General features: G+C 38.9%; 1 protein-coding gene across 8 annotated transcripts in view; it reads right to left on the bottom strand.

Moving 5' to 3' along the window:
• Positions 1 to 1,646: 1,646 nt before the first annotated feature.
• Positions 1,647 to 25,994, bottom strand: part of LOC139478866 (histone-lysine N-methyltransferase, H3 lysine-79 specific-like) — a 51,256-nt gene continuing 26,908 nt past the window's right edge. For 3 of the 8 annotated variants that reach the window (XM_071261529.1, XM_071261531.1, XM_071261528.1), the window contains 12 exons: positions 24,605 to 24,646; positions 24,118 to 24,192; positions 23,614 to 23,829; positions 22,644 to 22,749; positions 21,857 to 21,979; positions 20,710 to 20,835; positions 20,178 to 20,269; positions 19,230 to 19,331; positions 18,527 to 18,664; positions 16,637 to 16,693; positions 14,792 to 16,136; positions 1,647 to 9,910 (listed from right to left, as the gene is read on the bottom strand). In XM_071261529.1, coding sequence (XP_071117630.1) covers positions 8,028 to 9,910; positions 14,792 to 16,136; positions 16,637 to 16,693; positions 18,527 to 18,664; positions 19,230 to 19,331; positions 20,178 to 20,269; positions 20,710 to 20,835; positions 21,857 to 21,979; positions 22,644 to 22,749; positions 23,614 to 23,829; positions 24,118 to 24,192; positions 24,605 to 24,646 — 4,305 coding nt within the window. In that variant the 3' untranslated portion in view covers positions 1,647 to 8,027. The remainder of the gene's footprint in view (positions 9,911 to 14,791; positions 16,137 to 16,636; positions 16,694 to 18,526; positions 18,665 to 19,229; positions 19,332 to 20,177; positions 20,270 to 20,709; positions 20,836 to 21,856; positions 21,980 to 22,643; positions 22,750 to 23,613; positions 23,830 to 24,117; positions 24,193 to 24,604; positions 24,647 to 25,994) is intronic. The other 5 variants (XM_071261534.1, XM_071261533.1, XM_071261536.1 and 2 more) reach the window with 4 other exon arrangements.

Genomic DNA, 25,994 nt, shown 5'->3' with positions numbered 1-25,994 from the left:
CTTGTTTTAGCCCCTTAATGCCGAGCACCAGACAGGGTAACAACAAGTACTATCTTTTAATGTCTTTTGGTATGACGCGGCTGGGGATTGAACCCCGACCCTTTCGCTCTCCGGGCAGACACTTTACCTCTAAACCACGGAGGCGGTCTCATTGCCTTCAAGATGATTGCACTTATATATAGTGACGTGCCTCTACGTGTTTGTTTTTGTTCGTGTGGCTGCTTGTACTAGTCACGACTAAAGCCAGTTTTGTAAGGCTAGCCCACAAGATACCATGCTACAGTTAAACATAGATACCCCACTCAGACACAGACTCCAAGCCAACCAGTCTTTGTTTTATCCCCTTAATGGAGTAGGAAAATAAGTACCATCTCTTACCATCTTTTTGTATGACGTGGCCAGTGATCCTTGGTCGACAGAATTGTGTGCTTTTCTGTGCATGCTACGGCCCAGTTAAAATTGGTAACATTTCTTTTTGCTTGTAGTTCTTGTATCATTAGCCAAGCGCTATAGTGACAGGATTTCATGCACCGTGAAAAGACTAAAATACCATGAGCGTTTCCTGCCACTTTGAACAACATTTCAGTTACTTCACACAGTTTAAGCTTGATGTGGGAGGAATGCCTGACGTGATACAGGTCTTAGATGTTTACCACTTTTGGGTTTGTTTGTTTGTTGTTAACACCGCACTCATCAATATTCCAGCTATATGACGGCGGTCTGTAAGTAATCAAGTCTGGACTAGACAATCCAGTGATTGACAACATGAATACCAAAAGTACCACTTTTGTGAAACCCATGCCATTGGGTAAGGTGCTGACAAACCTTGGAACATAAATAATCTGACTTTACAGTTTAGTGTGATCAAGTATCCGCTCATCCAGAGTGCAAGGATCAACACTCCATCATCTGCAGTGGAATGTGAGTGAGTTGGGTTTAATGCTGCTTTGAACAGTTTTCCAGTCATATCACAGCATGTCAGCTTAATGTGGGAGGAAAGCCTGAAGTGATTCAGGTCTCAGACGTGGTAAAACCCACAAGCACGGAATGGTGCTGACAAACGTAGAAACATAATCGGAAGCTATATTTAACAACAGATCAAGCCCCAGTCTGCATCCAGCAAGATGACATCAGCAATATGTCTCGTGCCACAGCTTTTAGGGCCATCTTCTCCCACACTGCTTTAGTATCAGGTACAGTAGGGTTTGAACATTCATTTTCCAGGGAGAACGGCTCATTTGACTTCCGTGAGTTTTACACGACATAATGTCATTAGCCTTCTATGAATAGACTTTGTGACTATTACTTCGCATTGGGGTTGTATCATCCTGTATGAATACACGGATGGTGGAGTGAGTGAGTGAGTGAGTATGGTTTTACTCCGCTTTTAGCAATATTCCAGCAATATCACGGCTGGGGACACCAGAAATGGGCTTCACACATTGTACCCATGTCGGGAATCAACCCGGGTCTTTGGCGTGACGAGCGAACGCTTTAACCACTAGGCTACCCGACCGCCCCTCACGGATGGTGGAGGAACACCAGAGATAATCTTTCTTAGTGGTTTCTATGGACTTTGCATACATGTCAGCAATTGTGACTGACTGATATCCATCTGAGATAGGACAGAAGACAGACATAGCAGTATGTTTTTAATCAGAGTTGACAAGCATTAACACACCAATCCATCTTTACAATCCACAAAACTTGCAACTACAACTCAAATAATTATGTACATGTAATTCTGTTTTTAAAGCCAAAATACTAAATCTTTATATACCAACACATTACGATATCAACAAACTAGTCTCCAATCAATCTCATAATTTAACAAATCTTTGGGTGCTAGTTTCATGGTCTCATGCTTTACTGTACAACACTAAATTTTCTAGATTTATTTTCAAATAAAAATTTGAATTTACAAACATGCATGTTACAGAAGAGATTCAGTAGAATGTTTTACATATAAATAATTCATTTCCCAATTTACCACAAAGTAGCGGTGTTAACAGCCTTTCTTCTGATGAAGCATGTAACTTTGACTAAAACATATACATTTACCTACGCTACAGATGCTAACCATGTAGGTTACTGAATTATACTCATATATACATGTATACTCATAAACTTTAGCAAAAATATTAAACAACCAAAATACAACCAACAGTTTACACAAAATGTACAGTATCCCAATAAATTAGGCACATCACCTACAAGCTTAAATGGCGACATTTTTAGCACAATTTAGGTGATGTGAACAATGAATGCATTAAATGAAGAAATGTATGGGCATGACATTCATATACCTTGGAAACACTCTGTCGAGAAAAGAAAGAAAGAACTGTTACACCATATTGAAAATGGTCAAAAGTGAAGACAAAATTAATTCATTGTGTCGATATAAAATAACAATTGGTTTAAGCAATTGAAGAGACAGAACAAATTGATTACAAGCAATATCTAGATTTGTCGTGGTGGTTGGTGTCCGTTCTATACTGTGGATGAAGGCTGCCTTTGTCGACAATGACATTCCAGTCATATAATGACTAGCCATTACATCAGTATGACAAGTTTTCATATGAAAGCACGCAAACATCTCATTACATAATCAAGACTGTGCACATGTGAAAGCGTTCGCGTGAGTTAGAAAGATACAATTGCATTCCTAGAAAAATAACATCTCTGCAAGTCGAGTGAACATGATAAACTGACAATGGAAGGTCAGCAGCCACAGTCAAGTTCCCTAATCATAGCTTTCCATAAGGGTCATGCTAATTCAGTGTGTCTGAAAAAGGTTCACATTTGTGCACAACAAACATCGGACTCTAAATGCCCCATCTTCTATTATCCAGTATCATATCTCCATTTCATTAGGATAAATATCGTAAAAGAATGGAGATCTAATACACTGGATAATGATGGATGACTACTTGTGAACTTAATCTTGTCCTTCAGCATCAATCTGAAGATTCAGACTATTAACTGAATTTACGGACTTGGGCTTCAGACGAGCGGCTGAAGTCACGGAGTGTTCGAACTCCAGTCCTATCAACTTAATCAAATTTGGCCTTGAACACAAGGTAACACAGTGACAAGAACAATATATCCTTGATTGTGAACAATCACAATACAAACACTGTGTCATGGTCACAATATAATATGGTGCTCGTTGGATGAACGGAGAACATTGGCATCACAAGATATGATAATATCTAAAGTGTTTAAACGTGAAATGCAAAACATATACAGGTAGTTTATCTAAGACAAGATTAGCGACATTAGTTTCACAAAGACAATCACCCAATAATTGTTCAACACAAACATTAACATACAGCCCTATGGAAAATGACATTTAGGGAACTTCCCACTGACTGTAACATGAAGAAAGTGTGGTGACATGTCACTTGTGATGATCCTGGGGTGGGTGTATAATAGGTTATAGACAATAATAAAATATTGCACACATGAATCAACCACTCCACAACAAATGAACTGCTAAGGAAAACGTATATTCAACATCACCTTTCCTTTCATACTCACAAGGTTAGAATGACTTATCTGTTCATATGGGAGAGCAGCTCAACAAGCTAAGCTTATAACGGTAGTGTACTCATTTGGGAACAATAACCAATACCTTATCAATACTTTTATCTTGAAAGTTCATTGAGATTTCAACATCGCAGCCTCATGAGTAACTATCTCCAGAGTATCACACATATCAGAATATTATCAGAATATTATCAGAAATAATTGCTGTATAATACTACTACCAATGAGCTACATTTTTTTTAATACATGCCCGGAAAACATATCCGTTTCAATGCATGTTGGCTTCAGAAGATAGTATACCGTAGTGAAGTCTTTCTAACCTTATTCCCTGAATGTACAAATGATCTTCAGATATTAGATGATTCTCCATAATAAAATATTCCATAGAAATAAAAAAGAAAACGGAATAACAGTAATAAAAATCGACAAATGTCAGTTTCTATGACTCCATCTCTGTTTACACATGGCAGTGGTTGAGCCTGGAATGGTTCATCAACGTATAGTGGTATCAAATGACCTTCGCCCTGCAGCACAGCAGCAGAGGATTGTGGGATATGTAAACAATGCATAGATGGAGATCGGTGTGTATAACAGTCTTCTAGTTTCATCAGGATGACCTATACCAATGCACATTCAGACTTCAAATCAGGATGGCTGTACTCATTTGGTACGTGGCAAGTTTGAAATCTGAATATGCCAATGACCTTGGATTCATTGGCCATCATGATCATTCATGATTCAACTAAACCGTAACAACAACTGTAAATGGTGATTGTGCAGGGTAAGCTTATTGGTTTAGAAAACAGTCGCCATCAGATCGACTTCAGGATGTTGTTGAGGTAGGTGATGGTATACCCCAGTCAGAGATATGCTGGATCTCACACAGATCACGTCATCGTGGCTTATTGCAAAAAAACGTGTGCAAAATGAAATGACTCAAAATGTTAATCTGCTTAACAAACTCATAGATACTATTTAGCACTGGCACAATTCAAATCTAAGTACCAAAGTTACTTCACCCCTTCCCTAAAGGTTTTCGCTTCACAATATTTGAGCAAATATTGCTTAAACCTGCACTTGCAGTATTGCAGCTATTCACAGCTACCATTACTTGTTTCGAGCCCAATAAATGTGATGAGGCATCGACTTTTACATTCTACTTAGTAGGACACACAATGTAAGCTCACTTACATGTAACATTTGCAATATATTTTGAGCTACCTGCCCTCTATCCACATGTAAAACTATTAAAGAAAATTCTGACACCTCAGAAGGTTAATAAAATAAGCAGATATGAGATACAAAATACTTTTTTTCTTTTTTTCCCCAAATCAGTGAAAAGATCAACCTTTTGAATATCATGTAGGAACATCAAATCCTGAAATATCTTATCGTGATACGGAATGTGGAAAAGATGGACAAGACCCAGCAATCATTATCTTCATGTCCCTGACATAAACCATCTGAGCATTGTAAAAAGATGTCTCCTGTAGCCATTCTTGTTTCCACAAAATTTCATCTATTGGTGTACATTTCCAAAATTTCATTGTTTACCACTGTGTTGAATTCTTGGGACATGTAGTTTTGAGTGGACACGCTTTCAAATACTTTCGGGAATAACACAAATTGATTAAATTATTATCAATATGTACAGACATGGTACATGCAGGATTGGGAATAAAACATGGAGGTAGATACAACAATCGAGTATTGTTCGCACGCTTCACATAACATATTAACATTCTCCTGGAGGTTCCATCATACATGCATGACTTGCAAATATTTTCTATTTCCTCCTCAAAATCTATGGTGTTGAATTTCTTTTCAATTTCCATTCGCAATGATTAAATATCAAGCAGCAAACATTTCTCGCTCAGTTTCAAAGTAGGAAACTTAACAATTTCCTTGTTACTTTTGGTAGAAACTAACATATTTTAGTCCCTAGGATGTATACTACTCAATAGAAGTTAAAGAACACCCGATTTGTCATATGACCATAGTTAATCTGTCATGGCTGGTGCGTATTGCAACACAGCCTTCCAATTGTGTGTGTTCTCTAACTTGTTTTGAGTAGTATACATAAGACTTTTTAATACAATAAACCAAAATTCAGGTTGAATAAGCATCACACATTCATACCCCATGCCCTGTCAACCTTTCAGAGGGCAGTGGAGTTTAAATACACAAAAGCAAACATTGTCATCACATGTACAATAGAACCCAAGGTTTTAAATAATAAAACTAATATTAATAATGTACATACTGTATTACGAATTATCTTAATACACTTAGACACAACAGATGTTGGTTGAAGATACTCTTGCATCTTGTTATTGCTGCCAATCATATTGGTCAGTGAATAGGAAGATCCTTTACGCAGCAATTCACTCTACCCTTAACAATACACAGCATACAAGCAAACTGTAATGGTAATATGTTTGCCTAATCAGATTTTATGTTTAGGACAATTTATGGTGACAATGTGATGTGAAAAAATGTTATATAAATTACAGATACAGATATAAAGTGGAAATAAACATGTCTGACCCAATAAAACTACACTCCAAAGTTCGTACCTCTGTTCAAAAAGATTTGAATAAATGACGAACCCTGTGAGACACACCCACAGCCCCCATTTCAAAGACACCTAAACTTCCAGGGCATTGGTTGGATGTGTTATATGCATCTTAAATGCCTCAAACATGTGAATGGTTCTCTACCACAAGGCTCCCATATGTCAATATCATTCACTCTATGAAAATGCTAAGTAATAGTAAGTATATCACATAGCCTAGCCTAGGACTCCCAAGTCCATCTGTTTCACGCACGCACGCACACAAAATATAAAAATAATAAAAACCTTACACAACCTTAAATACCCTGTTTAACATAGCAATTGTAGCACTACTGCAGTCACAAATCTACATAAAGGTGTAGGAACAATGAGAATCAGAGCACTACAAGTACAATTTCAAACAGGGCCCAACTTCAGTAGAACATTAAGAAAATCAGTGAAGCATTAGTCAAAACCCAAAGATATGATCCCTCTAAACATCACCGATCACCGACTTTATTCCACAAAGAAAACATTCTGCATGTTCCTTATGGAGATGAGTATATATGAATCCATAGAAAATTCCTTTTGGAGGTTCACCCAGGAGTGTACTGTATTGGGTCAGACAAGGTTCAGACCTGACATCTGAACAAGTTTTAGATCATTGAAGATGTGTATGCATTTAAACAGCATGTCTGCAATGGTAGGGACAAATATCCATATAGCTGGGACATCATAGTACAAGTGTTCTCAAAAAATGTTCAACCACCTGAGATTTTGCCAGCAAGCCATATTTTACTTTCCTTTAGTGTCTGACAATTTTTATTACCGATTAAATATTTTGACCTTGTATCACACAATTATATGTATTGTGATGTGCAGTAGTCTTATGAAAGATCTACATTAACAGTGAAAAACAATTTGACTGTCACTTCTTGAAAGGTCAGACATCTGAGGACAGATCATACAGGACTGACAAATCGTCACGTCTTAATTTCCTATGCAGGGCATTTGGAGAGAGAAAAACACCTGTCCTGAATTTGATAGTTTTTTGTGAACACTTGACAACAGTAATGGTGGTGGTAACAACGTGCTTCATCAAAGACAATGACCAAAGTCTGTAATTCAATTCCCCCTGCTAGCTGCCTAGGGTTGATGTCTGCAATATAGTAACCAAATAGTTGCTGCCTTTCGTGATCCCTGGAATTGTGCAGTATTACCGGTACTTGATTATCAGGTATTTAACTGTTACTGCTGTTGTTTGTTGTTCCATAAAAACCAATCCCATTCATACAAGAAGCTGTAGGGACAATGCCTTAAGTTGTCCTAAAGCTGTGAATTCATTCTGAGCAATTTGTAACAATGATCTTCACACATTTGTCAAATCCTGTAATGGCCCTATATGTGATCACAGTTCACTACAGCAATAACTGTTTAGTGCCCACATGGTTTTTGAAAATATAAGAATTAACAGTCATTTTCAAAATTTGCCATTCATCAGTCAAGGTTCTGAATAAAGGATGTAAGTATAACAATATTTATTATACAAAATTGTGCTAGGTTTGACGGCACAATGAGCCATTTGTATTGTTTGTGTTCTCGCTGAGAAGTAGTATTTCTGCTACTGCTGCTTGTTCTCCGGAAGTAAGAAGATCCATGTAACACCTGAGGGGAAAATGGGATTTTTTGTCGTTACGGTTCTCAACAAACAATGACACACATCACATTCACAGAAACTCTTCTGATAACAACAACAGATATAGTCATGTGACACACAGTTCATAAATTAAGTGTTCTCTTCAATATATTACAATATGATGCCCACCCACGAGCAGGTTGGATGAAAATGCACATATACACGAGCACAGCCTAGACTTGAGAAGCAGCAGGTGGATCAGCAAAGTCTGGTTGATACGGCGCTGTATCACCTGCCTCCCATCGGGTACTGCTGCCAACCAGAGTTACTCAGTGGTGGCATCTGTTGGCCATACTGTGGCCGGAGTCCACCCTGGTTCATGGAAAAGTTCAACGGTGGTGCATTCAATGGAGGGAAGGACATCCTGCTGGCCGAGAAGTCACTACGAGGGCCTATAGGTATGTTGTTGGATGTGTAGGCAGGGATGCGGGGGGCCCCACTGGGTGGAGTGGACATCGACGGGGGCATACGTGATCCTTGGTTGCTTGGGTTGGGTAATGAGGGAGCTTGGTTCAGTCTCTGGGGAGGGGCGGATAATGGGGGAGGTGGGTAGTTCAGCTGTGGGGGTACAAACTCTTGAGGGTTTCCACACCCAGGTGGCATTGACCGCTGCATGTCGGGGTATGGGGAGCGTGGCATGTCCCCTTGGTGACGCAAGGGGGAATTCATGGAAGGACCTTGTACGCATGGACGTGAATTGACATTATATGCTGGACCCACTGAATTTGGTCTCTGTGAAACACCCATTCCAGAACTAGGCATTGGTGGACGTGGAGGGGCATTGGTATTTTGATGTGGTCCCACAGGCATGGAATTAGAGATGGGTGAATTGTTATTACAAAGAAGAGGCCTTTGGAACATTGCGTTGGGTGGGGGGCGACTCAAATCAGGTAATGTAGGAAATGGTGCTGAGACATTTTGTCGGGGCTGGTTGATAGGTGTTCCAGGGTTGACAGTATTGTTAAATGACGATCTGTTTGGAGGGGGGTGATTCAAATTGGGCATTTGGGGCATTTCATTGTAACTGCTGCTCTGGAATCCTTGTGGTAGATGTTGTAGCTGCATACCAGGGAGAGGAACAGGGTCAGATGGTTTGGGACCCGATGGCAGAGTGGGTGGGGCTGGGGGCACAACATCCTTACGGGGAGGGAATGAGTAGTTGTTGAATGGTGAACCAGTTAATCCAGAGGGAGGCCCAATGTTTACACTGGAAGTCGGTGGTGGAGTATTCATCATCATCACACCTCCTCCACTGAAGCTATTGTTGTTAACAACATGTATATTGGCACATGTAGCGGAACTGTTAGTTTGTATTGGACTCCCTGCAAAGGCATTAACATTATTATTGGTTAGCCTGTTGGTATCACTGGATTTATTCCAATTGATGTCTCTCGTATAGAAACTATTAGTCTGCTGCTTGTTTGAAGGTGAGTTTTTGGCAGTTAAGTTGGTCTTGCTGAGCTGCACTGCACTGCCATGCTTTGCCTTCTTGCGTTCATCGTCACTACTGTCACTTGACAAACTACTCAGACTACTACTGCGCCGCGAACGGCTGCGTGATGAACTCCTACTACGACTGCCACTACTTGACCGACTTCGGCTCCGAGAAGAGTAGCTATGTGAGCGAGAGCGACTCCTGCCCATACTCTCACTACGACTCCTACTTTTCCTACTATGGTCCTTCGGGGAGCCTGGGGGTGTACATGGCCCCTTTCTTTCAGCAGGGGGTGAACCTGGTGGGGTTCTGGGTCCCGTAGACGATGACCCCGGGGAGCGACTAGTGGTGGAAGATACACCTTGAAGTTTGGCACACTTAGCTAAAGCTGAACTCCCAAATGAACCCATAGGCTTTTTCACCCCCGAAAACATGCCTTTCCCATCCATTCCTCGCATACAGTTTGTAGATTTGGCATATTTATTTAGTGGTGGTGTTCCATAAGCCTTGCTAACAGATCGTGTAGGATCCTCACTCAAATTCTTCCTTTTTAACTCTCGATTGCGATCTAACTCTGATGAAGCAAATGCTACAAGTGCATCGAAGCCACTGTTAATCTGAGCCTGCCAGTTTTTGGTGGTGGGAGATCCACTCTCGGCCTTCTGCACCTTAGAACCTGCAATACATAAGGATTGCAGTTGAGCTTTAACCACTGAAATCCCTAATTAAATTAATCCATGTACTGTGATCATATTTATTTCTTGCGTTTAATTAACTAACTCATTTAGCCTCCAATGCTTATAATATTTAATTAGTACCTCAGCATAGATAATTCTGCAGTTATTTCCACGGATTAGTTTTCAAATATGTAGGAACAATGTCGAAATATTCAAAGGAAGCATTGTGCAGAGAAGCAGGAAGAAATAACACTCCAATACACACCACACAGCAGTGCAAAAAGCATGGCACAACCATAAAATACAACAACTACATAACAAACAAAAAACTATGACCATCAAAAGATCAAATACAAAACAAAATAATGAGAACTGTACATACTACTGGTTAAACAGGTCCTAAATTTATCGTTCTTGTGTTCAATCACTATGCCTCAAAATGAATGAATACAGCAGTTCCAATTACAAAAAAATAAAATTAGGTTCATCAGTATTACCGGTAATAACCATATTAGGAACTTTTTTCAATACTCCCTGATGAAAACAAAAGTGCCCCAAAGTTAAGTATCAAGTTTAATTGTAAAGATTTCCAATCAATATTAGACACGTAATTTCAATAACCTAAAGTTTCACGTCTGATGGTTAAATTGCTAGTAGCCAAATACCAGTAAATGATGTTTCTTCTTGTCAATGATTTTTTTTGCTGCTCTTATTATGTGCTCCACCCATTTTAGTGAAATTGAACAGTGTGTGTTTTTTGTTGTTGTTTTTTTTTTTGTGTGTGTGTGTGTGTGTGTGTGTTTTGTGTGTGTGTTTTGTGTGTGTGTGTGTGTGTGTGTGTGTGTGTGTGTGTGTGTGTGTGTGTGTGTGTGTGTGTGTGTGTGTGTGTGTGTGTGTGTGAATTGAAATTCCACTTAACAAGAAATCACTGACGGACATGCTCAAAATGCTAGCAGCATATACACATACCGGTACATGAAGATACAAGTGTCTGTATGAATGTCACTGGCAGTAGCGTTGGAGAAGATAACTACCGTATTCGAAGTTATAAGCGCCCAGGGCGCTCTCAAAATTAGGAATAGGGGGTGCTTATTAGAATATTATTTTGAGTTGAAAGATCGTAAATTTCGTGGTTTATGCTAACAGCCTGAAATGTTTACATACGACAGATATATTTTTCAAGAATGTAATTGCCCATAATTAAGGGTGATATAACACACGAGTGCGTATTATACATGAATAAATAAGTCTTGTGTACATTGATCAATCAGAAGGGGTGCTGATTGGGATTGTTCATTTGCCAATACATGTATATTAGCAAATATCGCCGTGGGCGCTTATTAGAGCGGGGCGCTTATTACGTCGAATACGGTAACCATTTTTCTTACTCTTAGTGTCAATAAACTACAATTCATTAAATTGGATATTATTTATTTTCTACATTAGAGTATCTATCATATGCCGATTTTCTCCAATCCTTATAAGGCCACGAAAATTCAGGATCAGCATTAATATTGTTGAAATAAGTATAATTACCAGTACAACATAGCTGAGTGTTCCCTAACAGTGAGCCAGGTATTGACAGCACACATTTCACAAGGTTATCTGTTCCTTACAAAAGATGAGTGTTACGTCAGCTATGTATTCACGGTTGTTCCACACTGAATATAAAGGTTTGGGGTATTTTAGGACCTGGGTTAAGAGCATATATCCCTTCCACATGCGTGCATAACATACAGATATTCACTGTCTTCGTTTCTTTGGTTGAAAAAGCTAAGATACACATTTGATAACAATAAGCTCTAAAGGTTTGTGTTAAATAATAAATGTTTTTCTTTTAGCAATTAGTGTTTTGAGATGTGTCAGAGGAAACATTGCCAGGACAGATCCTTACGCAGGGATGAGAATGGACAATTTGTAGGCCACTAAAATTTGTGGATCAGCAGAAGATTCTCACCCCTGCTTAAGACAGGCAGTTTCTAAATTCACTGGAAACAAAGAAATCATCTTTCTGTGCTTTATTTTTGATTGGTCATTTCAACAGGTCGCAAAAAAATATATATCGAATATCACATGTGCAAGTGACATTTCAAATGATTCTAAGATAAAGCTAACCTCTCCTTATTATCCAGGAATATTTGACTGTCAACCAAATTTGTTTGTTTTCTCAACTCGTTAGATACAAATAGATTTGCTGATTACACAACTGTTACAAAGCAAAGATAAGCATTAATGTTCCTCCAGCATAGAAGAATCTTGAGAGTTGGTTAAGCAGGTCAATGCAGCAGTTTTATTCTGTATAAAGCATACATTGTTATAAGCACAAAAATGCTTCGTTATCATTTTTGGTTAGGTTGTTTTACATGCAATTTTGATTGTTTCCTCTTTTAATTAATATGATGACCTCAATCTGATCATGAACTCATTCCAGCAAATTCTTCAACCAGGCTCTCAGTGAATGGCACATTATAAACACAGACTTATCTAGGATTCAAAACTAAGTGACCCTGTCAGTCACTTTAGAATAAAGAATAACTATTTTATTCGAATTTGGGATTTTCTTCAAGTTCTTATTTCCATAAATTCATAGATAATTTAACATTGAATAATGAGACTGCATTCTATGCAATTATATAACACTAAGTACTGAAACCTCTTCCTCTTTATTGGTCCTGTTATCCATGAAATACAGGTTACTTTTACAAAGCCATAGTATTAGTTACCATGGTTACATGTCTTCGTTATTTCAAGTGGGAATTTATAAATTTTTATTCAGGTCAAATATCGGTCGAATGAGCAGGACTGGATAAATCCCTGTGGTACCTATTTTCCAAAATCAAATTTTGATAGTTTATTTACCACATCACAATTCAAATGTTGGTAGTCAATTTGATACTCTAATTATTCCAAAGACATTCATCGTAATCATTAATCCTACTGTGAAGTCCTAGATTCAAACTGACTTAATTCTCAGCATTTTTCTCATCATTTTTCTCATCATTCTATGAAAGTTTTGACTTGACTCTACATGTGCAGGCTACATGCAAGACAACTGACAACAAAAATAAAACACATCTAGGAGAGTTCAAATAATAAGAAACAAGGATTACAAGTATTACTAATAATATATTCAGGAAAATTACACCAATACCACAGTATAAAGCTCAAATACTACACTACATTATCATGCAAGTGGTTCCATTCACGTTCTCATTCTGTCATTCGGTGCCAATATGCTTCCAATCACTCACGCCACCATGCCAACATACTTCATCCTTCAAGTGCCCAGCCCATCCCTTGTGGCCACCCCAACCTCCATGCCACCCGGCCCTTTCACAACCACCCCACGTACACCCACGTAAAGCCACAACCATATCACCCACACCACATAAGCCACACCCACTGACACTCAATGTGGAGCAACTGAACTAAGCGTTGCTAGTGACAACAATGACATAGCAATTGCTATGGCAACAAGAAGGCAGTGCAGTAGAGCAGCTGAATCAGCAGTTTTCCCCATGACAACCTGGGGACCAACTTTGTATCAAAATAGTCAACTGGAAAATTTCTGCATAATTTCAATCAACTTTGCACAAACAGGTAGAGGTCTTCTTGTTGTACTATAGAAATCATAACAGATTAAAGTAACTGATTCGGAGGTTGGTAAATAACATGAAAGAAAAGTATATTGTATCCATGAACAGACTAATGTAGCAAAACTGTGGTGAACATCTTTTTCAAATTTCAGATATTTCTTATTCAGTAAGTGGGGGAGTGAATGATATTTTCACCACAGTCAGCAATACTTCAGACATATCGCATCAGCTTGTAATTTAATTGTAATAATCAAGTCTGGGGGTGAAAAGTTGTTTTCTGAACGTTTGACAGCCTTATTCAGATAAATATCAGAAATATCACAGTTACTGAAAGCATTTGTTTGACTTGAAATGGACCATCAGATATTCCCCGGTGCATCTGCTTCCATGTATTCCATAATTATCCTAACCAAAATTTCATTTATTGTCCAGTATAACTTTTCACGTTGTTCCAAGAAATTTGGCCCTGTGCTGACAGATTTTCATAGTAGGGACAGGTGCCGCAGATAGGACAATGTAAAATCTTGTAATCAGCATGGTAAAACCCATGACATCCCTTAAATAAACTATTAAAGACCTCTTCCATGTCTGTGCAAAGGTTTTTGTCAAAACTCGAGTCATCAACTTTGCAACAAAAAACAGCAACACAACCTGCCATGCAGTATTCAAGAATCAATGAAACAAAAGTAGAATCATAATATAGCTGTACTATTGTACCAAGGTATTAGGAGGCTTATTAATTAAAATGATTACACAAGATTGAGATACAATTTTGAAATAGATTATCAAAAGCAGAATTTTGTTGAAAACTAACACTTGCTATTTACAAAGACATATGTGAAAGACAATAGATATTTGACATTGTTCGACTTGACATTGCACATGAATCTTATCTACAATGAAGGATTTTTCATTCTGCAACAGTTGATATTTTCTATCAAAATAATTTCAAAAGTATCTGAAAAACGTAACACATCATGCATAATGTTCTAATAACAAGTTTTAATGACTGTTCATTTTTCATATCACCAACATAAGTTTTTTATGTATATCTTTCTCATTGCCATAAATAAGAATCATGTGCAACCATTAAAAATACACATACGGCACAACCCCAAAGCCCAGAAACTTTGCTCTGTTTCGAAATATATTTTCATCAATTTTTATCATAAAATCTAAACATTTCGAATGCTGGATTTCTAATATGAGTACTTTAGGTGAATGCCTGAAGAGCAAGCTTTCTGGACATCTGGGTACACACTGTGACCAAGATGGACATCTCACCTTGAACTGTTGCAGCCTGGACATTCTGCAACATTCCTGGTCTTTCTTGAACCATCTGAGTCTGTACGGGCACAGGTGCTGGGCGCACTGCTTGTGCAACATGAGGGATCACCCTGGCAGCATCTTTGGGTTTGGGAGGTAATTGTTGGATGGGGTGTTGTGGGCTGGACACCGCAGTCACTTGTTTCGATGTCTTCACAGGTGCAGTAACAGCCTTTGAGATCTTGTTGACATGTTTTTGATTTGGCAATGAGGAGAGGTATGTCCCTGGAGACAAGATACTGACAGTAGAACCCGAGGAATGATACGCCGATTGAGTTGTGACACTATGGGAGCGCACAGTTGTGGCTGGGGGCTGAGCTGGAGCCATTTTCAGAGGTTGGGCAGCCACTGTGTTCTTCATGACTCTTGGCGCTGTCCCTCCGGGCAACAGAATATCAGGACTAGCGGTCACTTCCATACCAGACGGAGTGGATTCTGTGCTACTACGACTGCTCGGGCGGCTTATTGGGGAGTAAGTCACTTCTGACAGCTTGTTTGTATTTGCTCCATTTGATCGTCCGTCAAAACTTTCACGGAAGTTAATCAAGTCATTTGCTAGAGACAAACGAAGTTTGTTTTCATCCGTCATGGTTTTGAGATCAGTTTGTTTGCAAGTGGGAATGTTCTTTAGATTGGTGGCAGGAGATGTAGGTGAATTTACTAATGATTTGTTCGGTACATGTACCGATGACACAGTTATCACACCATTGGGTGCCCGGACACCATTCAACACTGTTGGCTTACTAATTTTCAAACTCTTGGCCACATCTGATGAGGCGTACGAATGTTCCAGATTTGAACTGACTACCCCAGCATCACCCTTCCCGTCCATCTTCATAGGTTTCGTACATTCCAGCAAACCTTTAATAGACAAATCTGGGTGTTTAAATGAACGTTCACAACTTTCATCACCACTTTTCACATCTCCAACGATCCCATTCCTTCCAAGATTTCCAATGAGAGCAGACGTCACATCATTCTTCAGTTTTGAAATCATGCTATGCATATCGCCACTGACAAGCTCATGAGGCTTGGCCTCAGTCTTGCAAGTCACTTGTGCAGGGCTGCTGGAAGCAGAGGACTTCCTCTTGCTGCAGTGTTTCGGGGACAGAGCTTTAGGTGTTGGTGCAGGTGTGTCTGGGAGGAAGGACTTGTTGTCAGCAAAGGCATTCATCGCCTCCAGCTTCTTCACCTCTTCCTCTAACTTCATCACTTGACTGACCAGCTGTCTCTTGCGAGAGTAGAATGCTGTCACTTCCTTCCACAAGTAGTCCTGCGTGTACACAGGTTGGAGGAAGCCATTCTGCAACAATAACACACTCCATAGTGCATACCTCACAGTTTCACGAGACTGTGTATGGATTAACGTCACTTGAACAGTATATAGTTATATCATGGCGTGTCAGATTAAGGTGAGAGAAATCAAATATCTTGTACACACTAAGTACTTAGCTGCATGACCAACAGCCACAGTACCCTAAGAAAGTGGGTTGAAATCTGGAATTCGATCAACAGATCCTGGCCCAGTTAACGACATGGTTAACAAGTTTAGAATAGAAAATGATGAATCTTGTACAAATGATGAAGGTTGTAGGACCTGGTGACACTTATTACCTTACCAATCAAGGATCATTATCAATAGTAACTTAAGAGACTCAAAGCCATGACAAACACAACCTAGCGGTTATGAGATACATCGCAGCTTTAGACCACAGACCCACCTGTGACACCTTTATAAAAATAAATCAGTTTAATATGATTGCTGCAGAACAAACATTGTATCACAGCTCATACTATGCCTACCTTTCTCGTATTGTCATGGCCAATACCATTCTTCTCTGCTAGTTTCTGAGCATTCATCTGTGGACATCATTTAACATTCATTACAATTTAGTCTTGTACATTACCATTATCTCTTTTAGTTTTAATTGAAAGGAAATACAAGTTATAAACTGACCAATGAGCTATGCCAAAATAGTTTTGGCTTTATAACATTTCAGAAGTGGCATTAATAGAATTTTTATAATTATCAACAAGGATCAACAATATTAATAATCACAAGATATAGAATTCACAACACATCAGAAATCTGTACAGACATTTTGGCTGAGTCATATAGGGTATAACACAGCCAATTCTGCAACACCTAAGTTGTGTTTTCAAGGTTCTTGTGTCCATGTACACATTCACACAGTCATGCTTTATCAAACCAGAACCACTGACATGAATAATGACATACAACACATATATGACAGTAAACTCCTCTGTATTTCATGCAGAGACAATGAAACCAACCAGCACAAATTCACAGTAAACCAAACAAGTGCATGACCATACCAACATCTCTACAAAGGACCCTTCAGATGCCCCCTCCCCAGACCAAATCAACTAAAGGCCAAGCTTTTCTTTGAACACTGTTTGGTTTTAAGTGTACATGTCAACACAACAATCTGCCCAAGCAAATTAAAATTAAAGTTGGTTAGGATGAACGCATAACTGTTAACTAATTTTCAAGTCTTATGTTAATTTCCATGCACTCTTGTTAAAACTGATATGTACTTGTGATGGACCTATGAATAATGGTATATGAATGACACACTGCATTCTTCCAAGACAACTTGACAACATGCAATTTTCAATGAGGTACTCGAGTCTTGATCCAGCAGTTAGTAATGAATAGGGTGAACATAAAAATATGCAATTGGTGCACTTTTCCCAAACATTTATCAACATGCCCTCGTGCTCAAAATCGCAGATCGCAATTATGATCTTGATTTGACTGAAATATTTGTGGAAATTTGATTTAAGTATTAAGATTAGATATACCTTTGGTTTAGGCTTCTAACTGAAACTGACAGGTGTGTACATTGTATGTGTAGATGGGAAAACAATTTTCCATCATAACTAATCTAGGGATAGGTTACCGCATGGAGTCTTATCTAGCCTAGACAGTTACACCATATCCCCACCCAACCCCATCCCCCGAAAGGCTCTCAGGATGCCCTAAGTGGGCAAACGAGCATGTTCTACTTTCTGTTTCCGCATTATCACAACTATTTCAGTCTACTACTGGCTCTATGAGACAAACACTGATTCTTCAAAAAGGCATATATAACACGGTACAAACCACTTCAAAGACCAATTTCTCCTTAGCCAAATTTCTGCATCCAAATCCATGCACCTAGAACCAGGATATCATCCTCACTGATAGTTGTATTTCAAACAAAATATATCGTAACTCAAATACCAATTGAGGAGGCTCTTGCTTTTGACTCATTATTCAATGATTAGAACTGCAAAACACTGCGCCTATGAATTTTTAAATTTTTGTGTGGTGATTTTTGAAAAGACTGTATGTTATCAAAAGCACCATTATAAAACCAGAACAGACCAACAGGAGCTAAGGACATGCTTTTTACAGCCTCATACTTTTGTCAAAATACCTCGTTAAACTGGACGCTAACGGAAAGTTAATCTGTAAAGTTAAAACACCATGTGAAGGATCAATGTTGCTGCTGTTGCAGCTCCAACACAACCACAGCACAACTGTAACAACTTCGGTAGCAACAGCAGACCATGCAAACAAAGGCAGCAGCGGCAACAGCTAGCGGCTGTGGCGGGTGGGCGACAATGACATGATGAACCCTTGAGTACAGAGGAGCAGGGTGCCGAGTAACGGCAGAGATCCCTCACCAACTTCTGTTGCTCTGTCTCGAGGTTTCTGATCTGTGTGGACAATGTACTAGCCTGCTTCTCCAGCTCCTTGTGCTCATGGACGATTGTCTTCGCCTGCGACAGGAAGTCGTCAGGGTTGCTTGCATCAATCCCGAGCTGAAAAATACAATCATTCTGGTCATTGTTATGAAATGCAGGGAAAGTGCAGGGTCAAGGTAGAAAAGGACCAAAGTCAGCAACAGACTCAGAGTGAGTGAGAAATCTGAACACATCCATGAGCTAAGCGATATTTCAAAAAAGGGCAAATAAAACCTTTTACTTCCACAATTTGACTGATGCTGTTTTTCATGTGCTAGTCCCTCACAGTCTTCTTCAGATTTTTATCAAATAAACATAAACCATCATGCTGTATCCATAATTGGCTTTCATTCAAATTAAAAGACAAACACTCTGTCTTATTGCTACTGACACATTTTCAAGTCAACGTAGAACCTCAGATTTTCATTTTTATTCCTACTGTAAGACATTTTAAAACATGCAAAATTTCAAATCTTCTTGGGTTATCCCTACAACAAGAGACCATGTATGACAAAAACTTATTTCTTGTTATTTTATTTTTGTCCACATTTCTATTGCCTCCTCCTGCAGTGTCCAGCCTGTGCTAACAATCTAGTGTCCTTCACCCATGTATCCAGTGTAGTGGCCATTGCAGTGTATCTACCTCATTCAGCCTGGCTTTGAGCACACCCACACTGTCCTTCTGCAGGTTGGCAATTTGCTTCTCAAGCTGGAACATCTTGTTCTGCAGATCCTGCTTCCGCAACTGAAACACCATCACAAAAGCTCTCACCATCTTCATCTTCAAATATACAGTGCAGATGCTTTGATGGAACTTTAGAATAAATCAGTGATGTGGGAAACAACTTGCAAAGACTGTTTTGGTCCAAAAAAGTCAAATTGTGAAAGATTGCTTAAAAACATATTTTTCATTATGTCTCTGGAACATAATCTAGATCATGTTGCAGGCAGTATTATAAGGGTACGCTATTTTTCAGGGCATTATCATTCGCAGAAGCCCGAGGTCTTCCATTAACTGCCTGACAAAGGAGGGCAGTTGAAAAGATTGAGGGCTTCTGCAAATGATAATGCCCTGAAAAAGAGCGTTACCATTATTACAGCTAAAATGGATGGAATTTGTTATCAAATAAAAAGAAACATTTACTGCAATGAACACAAATGCCACTGACTCACTTTTACAAATATGGAAACGTCATAGAACAAACCAGATGACTTCGCTATTTAACGTGATGTCACCTATCACTACCCTATGATGTCACCTAACAACGGGTGTGATAATGGCCCGTCGTCAAGCCATATGAGGGCATAATCAAGTTACAGTGGCCCGCTGATTTCTGATAACATGCGGGTGGTTTAACAATTCTATCCATTTTAGCTATAACGTACATTTATGATTTTGTTCATATTAAGTAAATTACATTTTAAATTAACATGATTAATGAAAAATAAGAAAAGAACTAACGAGGAGGTTGTTTTCTGTGACATGATCAAAGAAATCAAATAAAAATAATAAAAAACTTAAACTTAGAGATTGAGAATTAGAGATCTAACAAAGTAAAGCCTCTACAAAGAAAAGGCATGTTTCACTCACATTTTCTTTGTCAATCTCCATCTGAACATGCTGCTTATATTGGGGACTCTGCATATATGCCAAGAATGCCATATACTGCTGGCGGAAGATTTCTGCAACAGAATACCATTCAGCACAGGTAAGTGAATAGTTCACATATAACATAAATATACAAATAGGTGATGTAATCGCCAGACATGTGATGGAAGGATGCAAAAAACAATGGAAAGATGGGGATTTCAGGTCTGCAAGTTCACAACCGGGTCCATTGTGGAGCAGTGATGGGGGAGGGGAGATCCTAGGTACCGAAAAGATGGAATTCCAACCTCAGACAGAAATATCACATGCCTGTATAATACCATGACTTTGAGTGATGGAATGAGGGATATATTACACCACGTTAAGCAATATTCCAGCCACATGACAGCAAAGCTTCCAACACATTCCCCATGTGGGGAATCAAACCAAGGAATTTGGGTCTTTTTGCATACAAATGTATTAACAACAACTACCCCACCACCATCACAGGCCTTGGGGCTAGATCAACTCTCACCTAGTAACTGCTGCAGAGCAGGTGGTGTTTCTAGAGATGAAACGGTCTGGTTCTGTGTAGTAAGCTTGAACACGGAACTGGAATGATCTGTCATGCTGCGGTCGTTGTAGGTCACATCGTCTGTACCTAAACAGAGAGAAAATAGATAAGATTTGTGACACACACAGCTGTAACTAGACTGATGACTGACACAGCAAGCGTTAACCCAAGACACTTGACAGAACACAGTAACTAGCATGCCTTCAGTTCACTTTCTTGGGCTAACCATGCAGGAATAACCACCCTTTCAAACTAGGTATGATTAAGATTTGTTGTAAAAGATATGAATATGATTTCATATCTTTAACTTACTGAAACTTCAATTACACTGTTTATATGGTTTAGGATTTGATTGTTCATGTTGTTAGCTAACTTTGTGCAATAACATAATCCTATGACATACCGTATTCGACCCAATAAGCTCCCTACCCATCTAAACACAAACAATTACAAATTTGTGTGATAAAGCAACCTATCAGCTTTATTTCTAATCAACATGTTCTTGTAGGACAAAATATTATTATGTAATCACATCAATGAATACTTATAGTGAGTAATTAAATATTTTATTACACAGTACATTGTTCCACAATGTTCTGAAAATCAAATAGTGTGTACATCTTGTGCAGCCATCTAAACACTACAAAAGACAAACTCATTAACTCTCCCATCATTGCTTGATGTCAAATAAGCCACCTTCAAAGCTTGCAGCTAAACAAGCTTCTGGAACGCTTATTGGATCGAATACAGTAAAACTGATGAGATCAACCAAGCCCTCATGCTGCAACTCCATCTAAAGACATTTATCCCTTCCAACGACTATAGGAACCAGTCCCAACGGCACAAAATAAACATGAAACATGCAAGGATAACAAGAATCTTCTCTTCCTAGTTCTCAACATTGTTCCTGTAAACCTACAAAAACGACCCTGAGATGCACAAGCCACTGCACACCAACAACACACACAGGACTTCACCACACATATAAACCCAGCTGACCCAACAAGGAACAGTTGCACGTACATATGCCCCCAACTCTGATGGTTACAGTGCACCCTTACAACAGCTACTACAACAACGACAGGTGAGATATGCCGCTTCCATCTACCTTTTCCCGATGTTGACAGTAGAGTGTGTGTATGCAAGAGGCTGAGTCCATCCAGAGCCAAAGCTTTATTTTTGTTGCGAAGTTTAGATGCTTTAGTTGTGGGGCTAACTATTTTCCTTCGAGCTGAAACAAGGGAAACGACAGCCATTACCATCTTGACTATAGGTCTAAACATGGCACACTGGCAATGGGGATGCTGTCACCAAATGTTGTTGCAGGAGATTGAAAAGGGTTATTTAAGCAAGTATTTTTTTTCAATTTTCATTTATTTAGGGACTTATGGGTTGTTATAGCAGTTTAATTATTTAAACACAGAAAACATTCTCATTGGCACTGACATTGTAAGACTGACACTTTGTTAGTGTTAGTATCATTTCAGAGGACATTTATACAAAAACAAAGTATTCCCAAAAGACAGACCTTCTCACATTTTACATAAGTATATAAAACACAAACCAGCCTCTAAAATACTTGTGGCATTATCCTTAATAATTTCCCACCACTAAGATCAAATGAGTAACGGATACCTTAAAATATCAAATCAGCCTATATTCATATTCTGAAACGTTTAAACCTTACAATATACCAGATGAGGTCCTATTTCTCTATTTCTAGAGATTCTCCTTTCAGCCCATCCCTCAGTCCCCTCCGAATAGATGAGAAGAGAGGAACTAAAGATAGGAACTGAAGAAAGACTGCAAGTGAGACTGTGTAGGGTGTGGCATGTCATCTACACAGTTCACAACATCAGGAGTGCAGCGAGGTGCAAGATACAAGGCACACATACCTTTCCTGTCTCGTCTCTTCTTCTTCTGCAGAGCTCCATTCTTCAGGTGCTTCACCTGCTTCTTCCTCTTCTCCTTTTCCATCTCTTCTCCAAGCTCCATGTTCAGCTAAAACAAGGAAATAATATATCAATAACAGTCTGCTACTGTCGCCCCCAGTCCAAAACCTGTAAATTGTCTTATCGGCCATTAAAATCAGCTTATACATGTCCATTCACTAAGACTTGTCCAAATACCACAACATTGCAAAATAATGCTGCTCGACTGATCCATTGATGCAAAATGAAATCACACATTACACCTATCTTGATATCCCTGCATTGGCTCCCAGTTGCCACAGGAACTGAGTTCAAAGTACTACCCTGTTCCATGTGTTAATCTCAAGACCTTTGGTCAAAGATCTTTCACATACTGTGGTCCTTCACCGTGGATCTCTCTTCCAACTGAACTCAAGAACTCACTTTCTCTTTCAGTGTTCAAGTCCAAGCATAATTCATTTAAAAAATACTAATGACTTTATCATATTCACCATGTGCACTTTGAGCAACCACACTGTGGATGGCAGATAGTGCCTCACAAATGCACTCAGCAAAGAAAAGTATTTCAGTTCTCTTATGGGGTGTCAGTTTAATGGGGGAGTAAAATCATGAAATTGCAGAAAGTCTGGAGTTCACAAAAAAATGAATGTAGGATTTGAACACAGAACAGTAGATCCTGCCACAGGTAAGAACACAATCTGGCAATCAAACTCAGCACTGTAAATCACAGAGCCACAGACTACTGGGCCATCCATGCCTCCCAAATACAGCCCTTAACATGGGAAAAGTTACATCTTGAACTTGAACTTTGAACCTAAGAACTCTGAAATAAAAATCAAGGTAAATTGTCCAGATTGGTATGTAGTAACTGGAAGTGTAAAAGGACTCAGCCCTGATCTATGTACAGAATCTTCAACAACCACAACTTGCTAACCTCATCATTATCCTGTTCAATACTGGATGTTGGGGATTTGGGTCTAGCAGCCACCCACTCAGCCCAGCCCCGACGCGTTGTAGGACCATACAGGCTACTGTCGTCGGTGGTGGCATTGCTGGTGTTGCTGGCGGAGTCAAAGTCGATGATCTTAGCAGCTTGATAGTTATGGTCATCATGCTGTTCTCGACGGCGCTTCTTGTTCTTCTGATCCTCCTGCGAGAGAAATTTGGAAATATTATACCAATCATGCCTGCTTTTTCTAACTATTGATCAAATCCTTACCTATCAAACATTCTGTAAAGGACACAGTAAACATACCGATTCTTACGCTTTTCCTTGAATGTTCATGAACAATGATGAACATTCAAAATATGCTAAAATGTAATGAACAGAAGTAAATGATGCCTGAAAAAAATGTCCAAGCTTTACAAATTTTGACAAGCCTGAATATTGGCAAAACTGTTTGCTTATTATCAACTCTTAAGACAGTAATATCCTTACATTTTCAACTAGATTGACTTTATCTTTAAAGGTAATAGGTCTTCCACGTCTATCCTTTCTGATTTCTGCATTTTCCTGACAAGAAAAAATAATAATAAAATAACCCATTATGTTTGGAACTAAAGTAAAATTAATTTCATGTCTTCCACGACAAATAATAATTTACAGAGAGATAACCCTCTGTGGACCATCACACTGATATGAAATTCAGGGAGGTTATCTCCCTACTGAATCTGACGGTCACAAGGTTCAATACGGATTATTCGTAACAAAAAGCAAAATAATTTTCTGTAACACAAAGCAAAATGCTTAACATTCAGTGAGCGAGAGAGTGATCACCATATATAGCAGTACTGCAGCAACAGCACTACGGGAGCATCAAGGCATCACATAAGTCTACAGCGTAATAAGCTGTCATATTAGCTACCTCACAGCTCTCTAACATTCAGACTTAATGTGACATTTGTCTAATGTCTTGTGTTCTTACCTTCATTTTTGGATTTTTCAACCTGAGGAAATATTTCTCTAACTGAAAGAAAAGAAACACAGAACAGTCAGTGGTTGTATATGAAAACTAAATATACACTCACACAATACCTTCAATAGCCAGAAAAAAATATAGTTTAAATGTAACTACAGGATCAGATTAAACATTAACTAAGTTTTGATGACATCTAGAAAGTTTCAAGAGGTGTGATTTTGACTTGAAAAATTTGTTACTATTGACCCATGGTACCTAAGTTCATACATATCAGGGCCCACTTGCACAAAGCGATCTTAGCGCTAAGATGATCGTAACTCCCATACTTTAACATAGACTTACAATAGTCGTATCACAAAGATCGCTGTGTGCAATTGGGCTCTGATAGGAAATATTTCAATATAAATATATTAAGTGATCTTCAACAGATGAACAATGAATAAAGATCAAAGTGTTTCCTCTTACGCCAGTGACAAACAAATCTTCTGAAGTATCTTAGCAAATAGTGGTATAGAATGTAAGCAAGGCACTGGAAGAAATGTCCAAGTCAATTAATAGCAGTTTAAGCGACTTATAGAAACAACAGTTTGAACATGTACATCTTTCAACACAAGTAAAACTAACCGGAAAGATGTTAGTTTATACACTGGCTTTTGAAATCTAATTGAACAACAATAATAACAAATAACAGTTTCTCTGAAATTGGTAACACTTGTTCAACAGTGTACACATTTTGACAGAGGGACAGGACTACAAAACACGGATATATATATTTAGTTCAATGAAAGAGTACATAGATATTGATACACAGAGTCTATTGTTTCACGCACAGCATCTTCCTCCTCCCCTCCATACAGTAATATGGGGAACCCAGACAACACACTATTTGCTCCACAATGTTTGGAAGAGAAGGGCAATTTGCAGTAGAACATAATTTAAATTACTCAGTGCATAGATATCTGCAGTTCAAGCATGAATAGTAGTTAAGCCTGGAAGGTGACAAGCTAGAATAGTGACAACTAAGAGAACCACCCTGAAAACACTGGCCAACTTGTCAATGAGGAACTTGAACATTAGAAACATTATCAGGATCCCAGGGAACCTGCACAAAGAAACTGTTGGATTTTGGGAGGGGCACCTGCTTCAGATTTAACACTGCTTTGTGCAAGTTGTAAATTGTGTTAATTCTATTCCTGGCCAATAAAATTACATTGATATAGAGGTAACATACATACAAGGAGATATGAATGACCATGTCATATTTTGTGATTTCTCTATGGCTGATGACACCCTTTCCACAGACATAATGAAACATGGAAGGAGGTGCCGACACCAATGCTACACATAACACCTAGATGCCTATGAGTGTTGTCCCAGCCTGCATGGCCTACAATGT

The sequence above is a fragment of the Haliotis cracherodii genome, unplaced genomic scaffold (genome assembly GCF_022045235.1).
Source record: "Haliotis cracherodii isolate W230 unplaced genomic scaffold, xgHalCrac1.p SCAF_4, whole genome shotgun sequence".
Taxonomy (NCBI): Eukaryota; Metazoa; Mollusca; class Gastropoda; order Lepetellida; family Haliotidae; genus Haliotis; species Haliotis cracherodii.
The sequence above is the reverse complement of the archived record's forward strand: the minus strand, read 5'-3'. Positions and strand labels throughout refer to the sequence as shown.